The sequence below is a fragment of the Nicotiana tabacum genome, chromosome 23, assembly GCF_000715075.1.
Source record: "Nicotiana tabacum cultivar K326 chromosome 23, ASM71507v2, whole genome shotgun sequence".
NCBI lineage: Eukaryota > Viridiplantae > Streptophyta > Magnoliopsida > Solanales > Solanaceae > Nicotiana > Nicotiana tabacum.
In genome coordinates this window covers 130524776-130544740 of record NC_134102.1, presented here as the reverse complement: position 1 = coordinate 130544740, position 19965 = coordinate 130524776, and the positions used below count along the sequence as shown (strand labels likewise).

The 19965-nt window shown below is 38.3% G+C and overlaps 1 protein-coding gene across 1 annotated transcript; it reads left to right on the top strand.

The window, feature by feature from the left end:
* The first annotated feature begins 15103 nt into the window (after positions 1 to 15103).
* LOC107794482 (uncharacterized) lies at positions 15104 to 19701 on the top strand. The gene is made up of 8 exons (XM_016616976.2): positions 15104 to 15148; positions 15270 to 15424; positions 18133 to 18148; positions 18404 to 18568; positions 18811 to 18903; positions 19020 to 19211; positions 19312 to 19356; positions 19519 to 19701. The coding sequence occupies exons 1-8, from the start codon at positions 15104 to 15106 to the stop codon at positions 19699 to 19701; spliced, it is 894 nt and encodes a 297-aa protein (XP_016472462.2).
* Positions 19702 to 19965: the final 264 nt, after the last annotated feature.

Below are 19965 nucleotides of genomic sequence, written 5' to 3'. Positions count from 1 at the left end.
AATGTCAGCAAAGTTAATCTTAAGGGACTGTATGTGCTAGTTATACTAAGTGTCACCTTCGCGAATAAGGAATTTTGTTATCCTTGGTACATAAGGATTGCCGCAAGGCAAGTAAGGGTCATCGATGATGTGAAAAGACGCCAAATATGAAGAGGTAAAACATCTATAGGTAGATCCTCGTGGCTCCAACTCTTAGTACTCCCCTAAAGAGGGAATATGGAGTGATGTGGCATTAAGTCAGAATCAAGTGGTTCTAGTAACTATGGAATAATAAAGGAAAAATGTGATAAGAATGAGAAAGGGATAAGATTGCACTTATTCAAATCCTACAGATATGCTATGATTCCATAACACTATGCAAACACGACATCAAGAAAATGAAGCAAGGATTCCTACCCGAGATATTATTGATAAATAATGAGCCAGTGTGAGTGATAATTTAAGACAAAGGAAATAACACAAGAAAGATTACGCGAAATATTGATATGAGAATGGGCCAACGAGTACTTAGTAGTTGATTCAGGATGAGCCTAGTTATGGCTAGTCAAGAGGATACATACAAATCAGCAGGTCATGCAAGATAAATATAGTAAAACCCAATATAGTGAATTCAGCCCTGCAGTTATGATATTGCAATACTTGAGAAATATTCGGATAGGAGTCGGGGCAGTTAAAGGTACCACATGAGTGTTACGGAAATAAAAGAGAGTGCCACTAGGAAGATAGTAAAAATATCAAGTTCAGAAGCAACCCTACAAGCACAAGGGTGTAGAGGTAAGTAACCATAGATAATTATAGGCGAGGAAGGACATCAAAAAGAAATTATCGAGTATACGATATAATAAGCTCGCAGCTTTACAAGATTCAGAGGGTCCTCCCTAAGTACGACAACGAAATACTAGCTGAGAAAATAAGGAAGAAGGCTTCAACCTAAGCATAGTAACTTGAAGAAAAAATGGTCTTGTAACAGCAGTCTCACTACAACATTGTATGCACTCCATACGAAAGTGGCACCTATCAGAGCTAATGAGCGGGAAATGAAACCAAAAGTAATATTCGAGACCATGTGAGTTGCACAAAAAATTTCGGCATGTGTGGGAACTAAGATAAGTTAAGTATACACGCAACAGAGGGGCATAAAGACCAGGAAAAGTAATAGCTTACGTTTAAAGGAAGCTTAGAGGGAACAAAAGGGATTATGTACTTAACACTTCAGAGTGATATCAATGCACCATATATGTTGACATTTATACAGCCGTAGAAGACTCTGGTATAAGTTAAAAAAAAGAATTGAGCCTAGGGCATAGACAAAGGATTGAATTATCAAAAGATTGTATCATGGATATTTCATAGCGCCCATGAAAGGCTAAAGTAATAACTAATACCGTGAGCCACAGATCAGAAGATAGCTTAAGCCTACATAAAGGCTGATCAGAAGGAAGAGGAAACTAAAGAGTTACAACAACGAAGTAAATTAGGAGTCTAATTATTGGACCCAAAAAATTATAGAAATCATGATTGAGAACATTGCAGGATCGCTCTTAATATCAGAGGTACAAGAGAGATAGTACAGTAGCCACATTATATAATGGTCTACGATAAAGTCAATTAGAATAGTACCAGCCTCATAAGAAGTCAATATGAAGCTCCCACCGGATTATGTATGCACCAGAGGTGCAAGCATTATAATAGAGCTTCAAGTCGCGGATGTGAATTATACCTATGTAGAAGGGAGGTCATGAAAGAGATAGAAGATGTGATGCGAGATTTTAAGGTAAGTAAGGTAAAGGTGAACAACGTACGAGATACTCAAATGCAGAAGATCGTGAATAGTCCATACTTCGGATAGAAGGCTAGAAGCGCTCGGATTTAGTATCCAGGAATGATAGCGGCGTCGTCAGTGGTATATCTCTTCCAGCCTATGGTTTCTAGGTACCGAGAGGCCTAGTTAAGAGAGTAAAGAAGAGTTTGAGACGATATGATGTATCGCTTGATGTTCTAAAATAACACAAGGAAATCTATGGTGCAAGCAAGTTGAAAGAAGGTTGCGAGTAGTATAACTAGATATGTGTAGGTCGCAAGCTAAAGTATGGTAAAGCGATAAGGTTTTAGGAAGACATGAGTAAGGATAAGAAAGGGCGAATGAAAAGGTGATGAGAATGGATAAGTCCTTAGGATTAAGCCCATGAAAACAAGAGAGCTGATGGTTTCTTTAAGTTATAGAAAGCTCAGTATAACCTGAATGAACTCAAAGGAATCTAAGACTAATAGCATTTAAAAGAGATGGAATGTTGCCCTGGTAGTAAAATGAGGGTATACTTGTGATAAATGAGGGATGACATTTGGACCTTTGATTGAGTGATGATTTGAAGGGATTTCATGAATTGTACGGGATTAAAATACCCACGTAAGTGAGTCACATTGGGATGCTATAAAGTACGGTTATTGAAGTACAGTATCGCCACTAAGTGGATTAGGAAAATCACTTTGAATATTCCTCGATGCAACGTAAGCCCTAGTGTCAATGTTTTACGTAAGAAGTTTCAAGATATCAGTGGTAGATTGTAGATCAACATTGAGGTAAATCAAAAATGGATGGATAGAAGTTACAAAGTACGAAATGACATATGGCAATATTCGTAAGTTCGACAAAGTACTGACCGAAGAACTTCAATACACCTATAGATGCCCAGAGGGACATCTTATCAAGTTCTGTATATGTTCCTAAAGTGAGGCATAAAGATTGGCTGAAAGCTGAAGGGAAGAGTCGCATAGGAGAACATGCAAGGAAAAAGTCCTATAGGCTGCATGGCAGAAGGTAGCAAGAGTTACGAGATTGGAAAAATTTCGACCACAGACCGTGGTGTGAGAAAGAGGCATAAAGGGGGGAATGCCCTGGCCTTTAGATTTATTCACAAAACAGTTGCCTAGATGGAAAGAAGAGTACTAAAGTATTTGGAAGACATAGGTTATGAAAATTATAAGTGCATCAGTCAATATTCGAGGACGAATGTTCCATAGGGGAGAATATTGTTACACTCCGCATTTTCGTATGTTAAAGTTTCATCGTAAGTTAATCGACGTAAAGTTCGGGAATGAGATTATTTTGAGATTATAAGCATTATGCTATTTCAAAACAAGTGATGAGTAAATTCGTGAAGGAGAAAGGGTAAGCAAATCGAAAAAAATAAATTTCGTCGAAGTTTGACATTTTGGGATAAAATACGGCTCAAGCTAAAATACCCGGTATTTATGGACTAATACCATACAAGGTATCACATGGCCATGATAGTGAGGTGTATAAAGTATGTTAAAAGTGAGTAGTATTTTAAATAAATTAAATTAATTCTTAATTATGTAGATTATTGGTTAATGGAAAAATTAGCAAGTTAATTAAAACTTAGTGGGTAATTAATTATAATTCTTTGGATAGGCTAAACCCCCCAAAATGTGGCAGCCCTTGTATTAAGAGATGGTGATTCTTAAAGTCACATAAAAGGTGGCAAGAACGTGGAGGTGTCTTTGGCCAACTAAGCCACATGAAGTGGGGCCAACACCCACTAATATAAAAGCCTCTTTAAAGCACAAAATTAAGGTGCTTAATCCCATCTACAATGTAACGGATATGCCAAGAAAATTTCATACGAAATCATACAAGACATCCCTATCAAGTAGGGCCCACAAAAATCCAACAATTTTAAGAAATTTACCTTATTAAGTTATGATTCTAAGTATGGAAAGAGACAGATTAAGCTTCAATTCGGATTCGCAACTCTAAGAGATTTGCAACGAAGCTATTCGGTGTACTCGCAACGAGATTTATAATTTTAAGGGAGTACGGTGCAATCTTCCTCAAGAACATCATACGGATTTTTTTCTACTTCGATCCGCTGTTACGTATTGTTGCAATTAACGGATGTTAAAGGGATTGTCAAGAGAATCAGCTCAGGTATGTTAAGGCTATCCTTTCTTTCTTTTGGCATGGTCCAAATGATACAAATGAAACAAGAAAAATACGCAACTTTCATAAATGACTCTATTCATAAAAATACTAGGGGTGTCTATATTCTTGATTCCCCATGTGTCTTATTATTCTATCATTTGTTCGTGGGTTTCAGAAAATACGTAAGTTTATAAAGTTATTTTTCATGATATTAATTAGATGCATAATGGTCTTATGACGTACCGAGAGATTTTATTAACGTATTTCATATGCATTTCATGCATTTATACATGCGCATTGACCCATGACCATATGGCGTTATATAAGTGTATATATGTATATATATGTATATGGGATATGGGAAAAGGTTACGGCGTTATATACGCACCACCACCTGATCAGCTGGTATACGTTGATGATTTTGCCCACAGTGGCCGAGATGATATGATGGGATACCCTCAGAGGCTTGATGATGTTATGAACGCATATACCTATGCATGGTATGAAATTTATACGCATATGCATGACATTATAAAAATGAAATGATTCACAGAGCTATGCAGACATACATGTCGAGTCTTTTACTCCATGTTTCTCATGTCTATTATTTACTGATTTTTATTCCTTACATACTCGGTACATTATTTGTACTGACGTCCCTTTTTCCTGGGGACGATGTGTTTCATGCCCGCAGGTCTCGATAGACAGGTCGAGAGTCCTCCAAGTAGGCGATCAGCTTAGCAGAAGATGTTGGTGCACTCCATTTGCTTTGGAGTTGCTTGTTTGGTCAGTAAGATTTAGATGTGTATTGTTTGGTATGGCGGGGCTCTGTCCCGACCTTTATAAAAATTATGTATTCTTAGAGGCTTGTAGACATGTGTCATATATATGAAAGATTGTATGGCCTTGTCGGTCTATGTTCAGTGTAAGAGTGCTCATTTTGGCCTTATAGGCCCGTATGTCTTAAGTATAAGTTGATATTTCATGTTGTATTCTACTTATCTCACACTAGCATCTCCAGCTCAGTTATCTATGATAGTATGATACGAAAAGATACGTTATGTTGATACTCGGTTGAGTAAGGTACCTGGTGCCAGTCGCGGCCCATCGGTTTGGGTCGTGACAGAAGCTCAACCCAGAGAATGCGCATTTGGAGTCGGACAGGGCAAATTTCTCGGATTCATGGTATCCAACCGAGGAATCGAGATTAACCTCGAAAAGATCAAAGCTATCGATGGTATCACAGTGGTAGACATTGTAAAAGTCATGCAGATATTAATCGGGCGCATGGCTGCCCTGGGTCGATTCATCTCGAGGTTCTCCGATAAGGGCCATCAATTTTTCTCGTTGCTAAAGAAGAAAAATTATTTCACGTGGACATCGGAATGCTAACAGGCCTTGGAAGAGCTTAAACGATACTTATCAAACTCGCCGCTGCTTCACACACCGAAGGCGGATGAACAACTTTACTTGTATTTGGCAGTATCGGAGGTAGCAGTAAGTGGAGTCCTAGTCCGAGAAGAATGAGGTACGTAATTCCCTATTTATTATGTCAGCCGGACCCTAGGTGAGGCCGAAACTAGATACCCCTACCTAGAAAAATTAGTGCTCACCTTGATAAGCGCATCTACGAAACTAAAATCGTATTTTCTATGTAATCTTATATGTGTTATAACAACTTATCCACTATGAAATATTATGCATAACCCCAAACTTTCAGTACGGTTGGCCAAATGGGCCGTAGAAATCAGCGGGTAAGATATTGAATATCGAACCCAAACGGCAATTAAGTCCTAAATTTTGGCAGACTTCGTTGCTGACTTCACGCTGGCCCTAGTACCCGAAGTCGAGAGAGAGCTATTGATAAATTTGGGTACGACCTCACAAGTCTGGACCCTCTTCACGGACGATGCTTCGAACGCAAAAGGGTCCGGACTTGGCATCGTGCTAAAACCTCCCTCAAGCAGCGTGGTTAGACAATCTATTAGAACTATGAAATTGACTAACAATGAGGCCGAATATGAGGCCCTGATTGCAGGTCATGAACTAGACAAAGTCTTAGGAGCAGAGGTTATCAAAGCCAAATGCGACTCCCTCCTCGTGGTTAATCATGTTAACGGAACTTTCGAAGTTAGGGAAGAACGAATGCAAAAATACCTGGATAAATTACAAGTAACTTTACATTGGTTTAAGAAGTGTACTTTGCAACACGTGCCTCGAGATCAAAAAAGCGAGGCAGATGCCCTCGCAAGTTTGGGGTCGTCGGTCGAGGACAATGAGTTCCGTTCGGGAGCCGTCATGCAACTCATGAGGTCTGTGGTCGAAGAAGGTCACGCCGAGATAAATTCCACAAGCTTGACTTGGGATTGGAGAAATAAATATATAGAGTATCTGAAAACCGGAAACCTTCCCTCAGATCCGAAAAAATCGAGGGCCATGCGCACAAAGGTAACACGATTTACCTTGTCCGAGGATGGAACCTTGTTCAGAAGAATGTTCGATGGACCATTAGCGATATGTCTAGGACCAGAAGATACCGAGTATGTCCTGAGGGAAGTTCACGAGGGCACTTGCAAAAACCATTCCGGTGCCGAATCATTGGTTCAAAAGGTAATCAGAGCCGGATATTACTGGATCGACATGGAAAAAGAAGCGAAAAAGTTTGTTCGAAAATGTGATAAATGCCAAAGGCATGCACCAATGATTTACCAACCCGGGGAACCGCTCCATTCGGTCTTATCACCATAGTCATTCATGAAATAGGGAATGGATATCGTTGGCCCTCTTCCACGGGAACCAGGTAAAGCTCAATTTATTTTGTTTATGACTGACTATTTTTTTAAATGGGTTGAAGCATATGCCTTAGAAAACGTAAGGGAAAAGGAAGTCATCGACTTCATTTGGGATCATATCATATGACGATTCGGGATGCCTTACGAAATTGTGTGTGACAACGGGAAGCAGTTTATCGGTAGTAAAATGACCAAATTCCTCGAAGATCATAAGATTAAAAGAATCCTGTCAACGCCTTATCATCCTAGCGGGAATGGACAAGCCTAATTGACCAAAAAAACCATCATCCAAAATCTTAAGAAGAGGCTAACCGACGCCAAAGGGAGGTGGAAAGAAATTATGCCCGAAGTTCTTTAGGCATACCGCACAATTTCGAAGTCCAGTACCGGGGCTACCCTATTTTCATTTGTCTATGGAGCCGAAGCTTTAATACCTGTCGAAGTCGGGGAACCGAGTATCCGGTTCCAATACATAACAGAGGAATTAAATAACGAGGCTATGAACACAAGCCTGGATCTGTTAGACGAAAGGCGTGAAACCACCCTCGTTCGATTGGCCGCCCAAAAGCAATGAATCGAGAGATACTACAATCGAAGAGCCATTATTCGATATTTTAACGTCGGAGATTTAGTGTTAAGAAAAATCACCCACAACACTTGAAACCCCAATGAAGGAAAATTGAGTCAGAATTGGGAAGGACAATACCAAATCCTCGAAATCCCCGGAAAAGGGTCATACAAACTCGGAACGATGAATGGGGAACAACTACCGAGCAATTGGAATATATCTCACCTGAAACGGTACCACTATTAAGTTATGCCCCTTTTTATTCCCTTTCTATTTTTTACTCACAGGTGATCCACACGAAACGACGATGGAATTATTCAGTGAACGGGATGAAGTCTTTTAGGTCTAAAAGCACGTGTTGCAATCTTTTTCCCTCAGATTGATTTTGTCCCAAATAGGTTTTTCGACGAGGTTTCTAACGAGGCAACAATAAAAACGCGCTAACTTAGAATCAAACCCGATAATGAATCGGCACCAAAGATCGATACAATAATATCCGAGGTTCCTTTGCAATCAACCCCGGATACTGGGGGGGTACCATTGGATATGCACTAGCAAGAAAAACTATGTCATAAAGGAAGGGTCGCGATTGATAGAATTTGTTGTAAGGGCCAAACGGTCAAAATGAGTTGTGCCCACTAAGATCGTTCGAACCCTGACGTAAAACATGTACGCATGTATGATTGTTTCGATCAAGAATAAAGAGAAGTATTTTCTTTATATCATCTTATATACAAAAATGTTTCATATTTACACCTCAAAGAGTTTCGTACTTCCGAAAATAACAAGCCCAAGGGCAAACACATAATTACAGTACGACTCGAACGACCCAAGTCATTGGGCCTCGGGAGCAAAAGACCTAATAGGCAATCCCCTGATTTCTAAAAATCACGACCACCCCACTCGGGGACTATTATCTCGAGCAAGCCGGATAAAACGGGACAACAAGCCCAATGGGTAACTCCCGAACTAAAAGGCTATGACTAATCTAACACGGCTCGGAGAAGTCCGAAATCCATAACAAAATAGGCCTTCAAAAAATATTTATCCACAACCAGTTCTAAAGGCTACCCTCGGCAAAATCTCAAAACGTTTTCAGGGAAAAATTTCAATGACATCAAACCTCAATAACGCCTTAACCTAGAAGGGAAATAAAAGCAAGGTTTGTTCGAACCCTCGAACACAACTTTATAGTTTCATGCTAAGGCATTTCCAACCTTTGTAAATACAAATAAAACAAGGGTAAAACACGAGAGACGAATGGAAAAGGAAAGTCTTATATTTATACACAAAAGTTTTTACAAAGGACAAATCGGCCTAAAATTTTACAATGGCCAAAGAACAGCCTCGGAAAAAACTTATATACAAAAGAACGAAAAATCCTAAAAGGCTTGGTCTTCATCGGAGACCGTATCTCCATCCTCGGTATCTTCTCCGTCTTCAGATTCACTTGAACTATCAGAGTCTTCCTCAGGGAAGGCTAGCTTCCGGGCCCTGGCTTCCTCTACTCTGGCATCCTCGATCTTAGCCATGACATCGAAGCCCTGGGCCTAAACTTCCTCGAGGGCTTCCCTTTGAGCCTGCCATTTTGCATGTTTGGCCATGCCCTTGGCCTTGGCCTGGTTGGCTTCAACATCCTCCCTAAACTGGACCACTTTAACATCAACATTTTTGTTGGCCACGACCACCTCGGATTTGGCCACTTCGAGTTCATTGGCCAAGCCTGCCTTATCGGAAGCGGCCAAATCTAACTGAGACTGAAGCTCTTTGATCTTTCCAATCTGCACAAAGACTTTCTCTTTTGCGGATTTGAGCTGGGCCTCGACCGACTGCAACTGAGCTTGGACGGTCTCCTTTTTCGAGGCTAGGATGTCCATATTCTTTTTGAACTATTCCGCCTCGGCCTGTATCGCACTCACTTGCATTTGGAGCCGCCCGATTTGTTCGAGCCTCTGTCAAACTTGCATAATTGGATCATTAGTAGTTATCTCCAATTACTCTTCACTATCATGAAGCACTCGAAATACCTGCTCGGCCATCTCGGCATGCTCATCCCAAGCCGTTACCAAATCTGCATGAAGCTTCTCACTAAGGTGCTTGAAAGTATCATTCTTCTTAGTGAGGCCACGAACCTCAGCCTCATGCTCCTCCCGAACTCGGAGGAAAGCCTCGTGATGTAACACCGAATCCTGCAAATAAGGAAGAAGACGTTAGAATTATCTATAACCCTGAGAATAGAAGAAACAATTAAAAGTACCCTCGAAACTTACCCGGTTCAAAGCATGTTGGGCCTCGTTAAAAAGGCAAGCGGATCCTACCGCGTCCATCACAACTTGGTCATCCTCGGTCACCAAGGGCCGAAGGTAACTAACAATCCCCACGGGAGGATAAAAGACTCGAGCATCCTCTAGGACCATAAACACTATCTTCCGCCTACGATCGGGGTCAGTTCTCGGGGCCGAAAATTGGTCCAGCAACTTGGGGCTCGATGAAGATCCGGTAGTGCCCGATGATGGCACCTTCTTCGGCACCGTTATTCTACCGAACCCACTAATATCTTCCAAGGCAGTGGACTCGAGTCCATCCTAAAAGCCATGGATATCGGTCTCCCCCTGACCAATATGTTGGCCTCGCGGATCATAACATCCAAAATTTGAAGGGATCCAGAGAGATCGATCATCCCGAGCTCGTCCCTCGAAGCCTCGTCCCGGTCTCTCCTTCAACCATCCCGGCTTGAGACGGAGTAGCCTCAGCCTTTCCTGGTTCGGAAACTTCAGCCAAAACTCCCTCACCAACCTCCTCCGACTCAGAGGATTTTTGTATCGATATATTAACCCGCACGCGGGCCATAAACGAAGTAATATTTTCCTCTTCTTCCTCTTCGGACTCATCCCTCAATCAACACATGGAGTCCGAGGTCATATCATTGGTATTCCCCTTTGGCTTACGAGATCTCCTCGCCGTTTATTTCTTTTCCGAGCCTGGGGAGCTCAGAGCCCTTTTTCTCTTGTTATCTTTGGCCTGCTTCGGAGCAGGAAATGGGGGAAGGATTTCTTCATCACCAGATGGGGGCCTCATCACGACATCCTTCCCGAGGCCTACAAAAGAAAAAAAAGATAATCAAGTTCAAGGAAGAAACCTAAACAATAAATCAATCTAAGGAAGAAACTTATCGTGATTACGGGCCTCCCATCGACCCTTTAACAGTTCTACCCAAGCACGCTCGGGGTATGTTTTTTGTGACATCAGGCCCTCAACCCATTGCTTGAGTCCCGGAACTGGTTCTGGAATTCGGGCCACAGCTGCAACATCAAAAACTTAATTAAGTAAGGAAGGCAGAAAAGTAAAACATCAAAAAGAAATATTCAAAACGGGGTAGTACTTACGATGCATGTTCCATTTTTCAGGAAATGGCATATCTTCGATAGGGATCAAGTCTGAAGTCCTTATTCGGACAAAATGGCCCATCCAACCTCGGTCACGAGTTTCATCTATGCTCGAGAATGGAGCTTTGGTGGCTCGACGAGAAAGCTTGATCAGCCCCCCTAGATAAAGTTGGGGACTGTAAAGATGTATGAGGTGATCGAGGGTAAAAAGGCACCCTCGATCTTGCTTGAAAAGAACCAGAGGAGAATCACTATTCTCTAGAACGAAGGGTGGATCTAGCCGAGGGTGACGTTGTATCTCTTGCAGAAGGCGACGATGTATAATGACCCGACTTGTCATTTTAAGAATTAACACCGCGTTCAGTGACTTAAGGTCTCGAGCAACTTTGTAATAAGTATTATGACCCGCGGGTGTGATCGAGTTTGATTTTCAGAAGATTCAGAATTTAATTAAAAGAACAATTCTTATTTAAGAAGCTTAAAAGAAAAGAGTTGACTGGGGAGTTGACTTTTTGATATTGGGGTCGAAATCCGATTCTGAAAATTTGAATACCTACATTATGTCATTTATGATTTGTATGCAAAATTTGAAGTCATTCCGGATTGATTTGATACGTTTCGGCGCAAAACATAGAAGTTGGGAGATTCGAAAACTCATAATTCTATTCGAGGCGTGATTCGTAATTTTGACGTTATTTGATGAGATTTTAAGCCTCCACTAAGTTCGTATTGTATTTTGGAATGTGTTGGTATATTTGGTTGAGGTCCCGAGAGGCTTGGGTGTATTTTTGGATCATTGGTTGAGAGATTAGTAAAGTTAAGAAATTGAGAGTTTGACCATGGTCAATATCGGGTCAAGACGACCTTTTTTTAGTGTTTTAAGTGTGCGAGCAGGTCCGTAGCGTGTTTTATGATTGAAATTCATATATGGTTTGTGTCCGGGAGGTTCCGAATGAGATTCAGGGTGAGTTTTGAACGAGTCCACACACTTCGGTACTCTAATATTGTTCTGACACTTTTGGGGGCGCGGACCGCGTATTTTGGGGTGCTGAGGTAAAGGCGTGGACAGCAGCAGAATTTCGCGGCCGCGCTTGGAATTTCGCGAACCGCGGCAAAATTTCGCGGACCGCAGTTGGAAGTTCTGCAGATCCGCTGGTCCGACTTCAGAAGCCTATATCTTTTGATATACAAGGAATTTTGAGATGATTCAAAAATGCAAGTTGTAGCCCTTCGTGTCTAGTTTCCAGAAAGGTAAAAAAGTTACTATTTGGACATGTGTAGAGAAAGTTATGGCCAAAATACTAAAGTTTGGCAGTGCAGCCTCAAGAATTCCGCGGACACACTAGTTTTTCGCGACCGAGGGACCTGGGGCGCGGCCGCACTCAAAATTTCGCGGACCGCGAAGTGGGAGATCAGAGGTGCACTATATAAATGGAGTTTAGGGTATTATTTCATTTTTGAACTTTGGGAGCTCGGTTTGAGACGAATTTTCGTGGGTTTTTCAAGAAATTCATCGGGGTAACTGATTCTAAATCGGATTTGCTTATTATACATGAATATATCACTGATTTCATCATTTAATTAGTGCTTTGAGATGGAAATTTGGAAAAAATTATAAAAACTTCATAAACCACAAATTTAAGATTTGGAAGTCGATTTGTTATTGAAATTCGATAAAAATGGTATGGTTGAACTCGTATCGGAATGGGTGTTCGAATTTCGTAAAGATTTATTCGGGTTTCGAGGGGCGGGCCCCGCGTTGACTTTTGTTGATTTTTTGGAATAAATTTTTAAGTCGACGCATTATTATCCGAAATTATTTTTGATAAATTTTAATGAAGTTATACAATTAATTTGGATAGATTTGAGCTGTCCGGAGGTTAATTCAAGCAAGAAGATGATTTTGGAATATCGGCATAATTTCAAAAAGGTAAGTGTCTTGCTTAACCTCGAGTGGGAAAAATACCCATTAGGCATTGAGTATTATGTACAAATTGTGTAATTGAATTCCATGTACGCGAGGTAACGAGTACGTACTTAGTTTATATGTGCAAATTTCATTGATTAAAATCTTTATACGCCCTTATGTATTAAGTTTGAAATTATTGGCACTTATTAAATCCTCTATTTGTCATGCCTAGATCCTTGTTTGTTGAAATTGGTTTTATATGATGATTTGGTGTGATTGCCACCTAGAATTTATGTGAAATATTATTTTGTTGAGTTGTTCACTCCCATATATTTTTGTTAAGATTTTGTGCACATTAGGGTCGAGCCATGGGCTTCTTATTGTGGAAAATAGAGTATTGTTGATTTCTGTGGCAAGTTGTAATATTTGGTCACTTGATGTGCAATTTGTGATATGTTGTAAGATTTGAGCACTTGATGTGCAATTTGTGATATGTTGTAAGATTTGAGCACTTGATGTACAATTTGTGAAATGTTGTAATATTTGGGCACTTGAGGTGCAAGTTATATTATGCTGTGCTATTTGGGCACTTGAGGTGCGATTTGTGAAATATTGTGATATTGATACGCATGCGGTGAGATAAGGGTGGCTTGAAACGCGTGGCTAGTAGGGGAACTACTAGAAGTCATGCGGTGTGATAAGGATGGCTAAAACGCGGGATGCTATTTCGGGAAAAAATAATTTCCTTAAAATTAAATGTGAAGGCTCCTGCGGTGATATAAGAAAATGAGATATTGTGAATTTATTTATGATTTGGGACTACGAGACGGTACCTCGGGAGTGACCGTGAGTGACCTGTTGATATTTCTTTATTTATGTTCTTGCCTTGGTGATTTTGTTTCACTTATTATGTAAATTCTTGTCTTCTTCCGTGATGTACTAGTTGACTTTATTATTATATGTTTTGTGCTCCTAGTTGTATTGTGTTGGCTTTGGCTTTTTTAGCACGAGACTCTGAAGAAGTATATTTCTGGTTTTTCTTACTGATTTTCGATGATTGAGTTGATTTAAATAAAAGAAATTATTATTATATTTTAAATTAAATAGTTTTACAACCAAACCATTAGTTTATCTGATGCTTTGATATAAGTGCAATGTTATTTTCTTCACCCAAATGATTTTAAAAAAATAAATTCAATTCTTTGTTAATTTCTTACTTGATTTAAAAATTCTAAACTCACTTTAGTGGAAATAAATTGATCATGTGGATCTTATATATATTGAGGATATTGGCATGTGAATTGTCTGTGCAGTTGTGATATGAAATGAGGGCACGTGGTGCCGAGAAAATATGATGATTTAATTATAGGCACGAAGTGCCGTAGAAATATAAAAAATGGGCTGAGACCAGTGTTTACGAAAAATATAAAAATGGGTTGAGACCCGTATTTTTATGATTATGAAATGAGGTGTCACATGGTGACTTTTTAATTGAAGAATTATATTCAAAATATTTATTTGGAAGGATTTTTATTTAGAAAGTATTATATGAAAGAATTATATTTGAAAGATATTTATTTGAGGAAAATTATATTTGAAAGAGAGTTATTTGGTAGAATTATATGTGAAGGACATTTATTTGAAGAATTTGATATAATTGGGTGTACTTGATATTAAGTTATATTTTGTTGTTTTGCTGTGCATATCACTGGTTGTTTTATGATATCCTTATTGTTATCTGTTTCCTACTATCTTGTATATTATATTACACATGCTATTAGACTAGTGAATGTCTTGATTGTACCTCGTCTCTACTCCAATGATGGTAGTCTTGATACTTACTGGGTATCGACCGTGGTGTACTCATACTGCACTTCTTCACTATTGACTTAGAATGCATGAATGATTCTTGGATTTGAATCTCCAAATTTTGTTTTCCTAATGACATAAGAAAATACAACTTGATATATAACTAATAAATATGGATTTTTTCAATCAAAAAATCCTTCTCAATTTTAATTATAACAACAATTATGAGTATATGTAAACCCCCAAGAGAAATTGTTAGACGGATATATATTATTTATATATGTTCCCGATAGATAATTATCAGATATTATTTTTGTGTAGAGCTATGTATTGGAGATATCGAACTACAACACACACTTAGTGCTAGCTTTATAATACAATCACCTTTCTCTATAAAGAAGTTTTTTGTTTTTCTACCATATCTCATCGAGCAATCAACTTCAAGTTAATTAAAAACTCAGAAAATACCAGTAATTTATTTGAGCTCAATGCATAAGCTAGAATAAGATTGTGCTGATATTTCACTCATATATTTCTAGTTGCTTTGAAACTGACACGGTTTTGATGAAGTGTTGCTGGTATTCTTAAAATTAGCCATCACCCAACCTTATTGTATCCTAACTCCTTCTCCTGTAGTTTCTCATTTTGAATCATTTTGATGGCTTTCCTTATTGATTGCTAGGCGGATAAACTTCAATGCTTGATGAAGCTATTGAATATTTGAAGACACTTCAACTGCAAGTACCTTCAGGTTAGATGATGGTTGTCACCTTTCTATGCTGTTGTGCAATTTGCGTTCTTTAAGAACTGAGAATTAGAGTCATACCTACTATTGCTAACTGCCTCATCCCATTTTTTGCAGATACTGTCTATGGAAGCAGGGTTTTGTGTCCCGCCAATGATGTTTCCGTCACCTCCAATTCCTGTCTCCACTGCTTATCCAGGAATAGCTGTATCTAATCGTCAAGCCTTTGTACATCCTGGTCGAGGACGACCATCATTTGCTCCTTTGATAGGGTAATCATCAACTGGTGCAAGGACAGGAGTTCCAGTGGACAGACCGAGTGCACCACCAATTTTGGATTCCAAAAATCCACTACACAAGAAGAACTCACAGATAGGCTGAATCTAGCCTCCCAAAAAATCAGACATGCAGTCAGGTGTGTAATTTTATCAAGGACTTATCACATTCTGTATATTGAAAAGGAGAAAGAAATGATAGTTAGAGGTGTTGCAATTGGTTTTCTACTGTTTGGCTTTGTTTGTTTTTGTGTTTCTGTCTGGCCATATTTAATCTGATTCTTTTCCTTAATTCTTGAATCTGCCTACAGTACTAATTTTCCTATCTGAAAATATTAGTTTGTGTTAGAACTTGTCTGTTATAGTTTGAGGTGATGAAATCATTATTGTTTTTAGATTTGTTCTTTAATTATCTTGCATATTTCAAGTTACATTGTCATGTTGCTGGTGCTTAGATAAAGATGGAAGAGATAGACGGAATCCTACGCTAATTGAATGAACATATGTTAAGGTATCAGCCACAAATTTGGAACTTTAATTTGAGGCCACCATGTGATAGATATTATATTCAAATATAAGAAACTTAAAAGTAATTTCAACAAAATGGCACCAGCGTTATCCAAAAAAAAATAACACTGTCCAGACTAAATTTACATGCAAGACATAAGTTGGAATAGACCATTAATTTGATGGGAAAGAACAACAACAATAACAAACCCAGTGGAATCCCACAAGTGGGGTCTGGGGAGGGTAGTGTGTACGCAGACCTTATCTCTACCCTGAGTAAGTAGAGAGGTTGTTTCCGAAAGACCCTCAACTTGAGAGGATGAATAGAAACAATCAAATATCAACAACATAGCCAGAAAAATGATAACAACGACGTAAGAACTAGAAAAAAAATAGATGGAGAAAAGCAATAACACTAACAATAGCAACAAGCAGTAATCACGACATGATACAAGAAAGCTGAAGCGGAAAGATAGTAAGAAATAGCCGTAATACTAGCAATCTAGGAACAACGACAAGATACTACCAGACTAGCCCTAAACAACCCAGTAAAGATCATAAAAAACTACCTGCTACCCTTCTGTTTGCTGGAGTTACTGATTCCTATATATAGTCTCTTTATGTGTAGTGGTGATACGTATAAATGGATACAGACACATAGCATTACTCTGTAGATAAAAATTCATGTTTATGAACAATCAGTGGAAGTGGAGAGGGTATCATTATTATTGAGCAGTGAATGCAGCACATATTTGGTGATATTTTTCTGTTAAGAGGAGAATAAACTAAAGAAATATTGATGCAGCTCATAACTATCTTGTCTTCCTTTTATTCTACCTGAAATGGCTGATTATCTGTTATAAAATAGAGAAGTATAAAATTAAAGGTGGATATAGTTGCTGGAGGGGAGTATAATGGACTGTGTGTGAGGGTTTTTTTATTTTATTTTATTGTTAAGGACTGTATGTGAAGTAATATCGAGAAACTGTGCTGAAAATTGTTTTTCGACTGTTATTTGAAATGATTGCTAAAACTGCTAATTAGAAACTAGACCTAAATTATCAAGTATCTTCTGTATGAAAATTAATCCTCAACATTGTAACATTTAATTAACTCTAAATCTTGCATCAACCTATGCTAATCAAACAGTTATAATTTTACGTGCACTGCCTTCTACTCCAGTTATATATAAGGTTGTGCGCGCTAACTCTGAATCCACTAACTTTAAAATATTGCATCAGCCTATGCTAATCAAATTGTTAGTTCACTGCAACTCGAGTTATGTATATAGCCTATGATTGCAGCAACGCCGAGTTCACTAACTCTAAATCTTGCATCAGCCTATGCTAATCAAAGCGTTATAATTCCATTTCTTAAAGTCATCTATTACCTAATAACTTTTATGTTTTTTCGATTGAAGGTGAACCCACATGTCTATGGGGACACTCATACACGACTATACACATATTTTAAGGTAGTTCCCTTAACTTCTTTCATGTTAATACTATGCTGCTGATAATGACAATATTGTCCAAGTAAGAAATGCTTAAAAATTGACATATCAATGTTCTTATTTAGTATTTCTTTTCTTATGATCACATGCCGGAAAATTAGCTTGTTATAATACTCAATGTCCAGGTTTTCTACCTATAAAAAGGACAGCCCGGTGTACTAAGTTCTCGCTATGCGCGGGGTCCGGGGAAGGGCCAGAGCTGCCAGACTCTTGTCGCTATAAATGGATGTAAACCTCTTGTCGAGGAAGCACGTGTTCAAATCCCTTATTTTCATAATATGATTGGTTGATATTGAGTATTGACATTGAAAAGACCACTTGTGATAAAGAGACGAACATGATGGATTTACTCTATCCATATCACATGTTGTAATCTTCTAAATTAGGTACTAAATTCATTTACACGAGGGAAATATGTGCAGAAAATTTTCATTTGAAATTTGATTCAAGCAGAATTAGAATAATCATTAGAGAGTTTCCCTTTATGATGAAAACTAGAGATCTGCAATTTGAACCTTTTTCCTTTTTAGATGTAATCCAATCACTTATACAGTCAAACCTCTCTTATGTATTAAGTCAAACTACATATGTCACATATAACATATAAACCAGCCTATCCCTATCTGATTAGTATAAATAGATGCCTTTAGTTTGGTGTTTTTACTTCACTGTAATTTGTGTTCAGAGTCAAAACAAATCAGGTAATTCTTGTGACACAACTATGTTATATTTGATAATAACTTGCTGATAACCGATGATAGATATATTTGGTTGAAATCAAATGAATTGTAAAGTGAAACAAAAGTTTGTCAGATCACATTCTTGGAGATTTTATTCTGGTTGTATCTAACTTTTGAGCATTCTGATATAAGGTCATTATTCCAAAACATACTTCGTTTTAAACGAGTAATATTTAATGTGTCAAGAGATTACTTACGATTTTCTTGAATACGTAGAAAATGTCGTTGCATCAAAGAGCCATCGTACAGATTTTGCTTGCAATTTCTCTCCTTTTGAACCATTATGAAGTTGAAGCAGAACAGGGGTTGTCTAAACTAGAGGACTTAGAGTTAGAGAAGCAACTAAAGCTTCTTAATAAGCCAGCAATCAAGACTATTAAGGTACAATCTCTATTTGTCTTATGCAGATTTTATAAACTCTACATGTCCTTGGTTATTATTTTTTGTTACAAAAATGAAATAATGTCTTTCGCTTGTTGTGAGTGAACATAGATTTGTCTTACTATACGAAGATCACTGAGATTCAAACTCGTGAAACTACAGTTTGAATTGTAACCTCTTAAGTCTTGGGAGATATGTTTTTATATATAAAGATTGGAGACTGATTGCAATTTGACTAGCAGGGCAAATATGGAGAACTATATGATTGTGTAGACTTTTACAAACAACCTGCAATCGACCATCCTCTGTTGAAGAATCATAATTTTCATCCCCAGGTATATCTATACACTACAGTTTCGAGTTCATACAATCCAATTTTTTTTCTTTTTGAAAGAAAATATCATACATATATATGTATATAGAAACTCATAACACTTACTTCTGGATGCAGATGAAACCTATGTTATCCATGTCGCAAAGAGATGACATTTCTTCAAACATTAATAAACCTTTTAACATAGAGTTAGAAGACGGAGGTTGTCCTATTGGAACAGTTCCTATTAGAAGAACTACAAAAGACGACCTAATAAGACGGAGACTTACATCGCAAATGAGAGGGGGAGATGATTCTCCTGATGGTGATGTGAGTCTTCTGCAAGAATTTCTACAACTCTTTGATTTTCAAAAGTTCAAAACTCTTTTGTATATTTTTCTTCACAAAATGTGTCATTATTTCCATACAGGGTATTGTTTCCGAGGGAACCAAACCGTTTGGAGGAGGCTACAAGGTTTATCTTCTTTTATTATCCATATTCAAGCTAAAAAACACTAGTTCATGGATTCGCCTTGTCTGATTGCTTATAATTTTGGCTATTAAGTTCACTAATATTACATAGTTAGCAACCTTACCTACACTTACCAATCTGATGTTGTGATATTGCTTCATTCAGTTTGCATCTGTACAAATCCCATACAGTCCAAGAAACAAAATGGCAGGAGCAGGAGCAATTATTAGTTTGCATAATCCTCAAAATCTTAGTGGGCATCAACATAGCGGAGGTCGTATAAAAGTTCAGAATGGGAATGACAGCATACAAGTTGGCTGGACTGTAAGTTCTTTTTCCCTTCATTAGCAATCCATGACTTTTACTACACTAATCAACATAGGTGGATTGAGATAATCTCCAGCGGGTGCAGTATCGTATACTCTGTCTTCAGCTCGAGTTATATATACCAGTTTACTGCACTAATGAAATCCACTAACTCTAAGTCTTGCATCAACTGTGAACTGTGCTAATTTAACTGTTATGATATCACATTCACTGCCTTCAACTCAAGTTATGTATCTAAGTCTGCAATTTCCGAGTTGACTAACTCTAAATCTTGCATCAACCTAT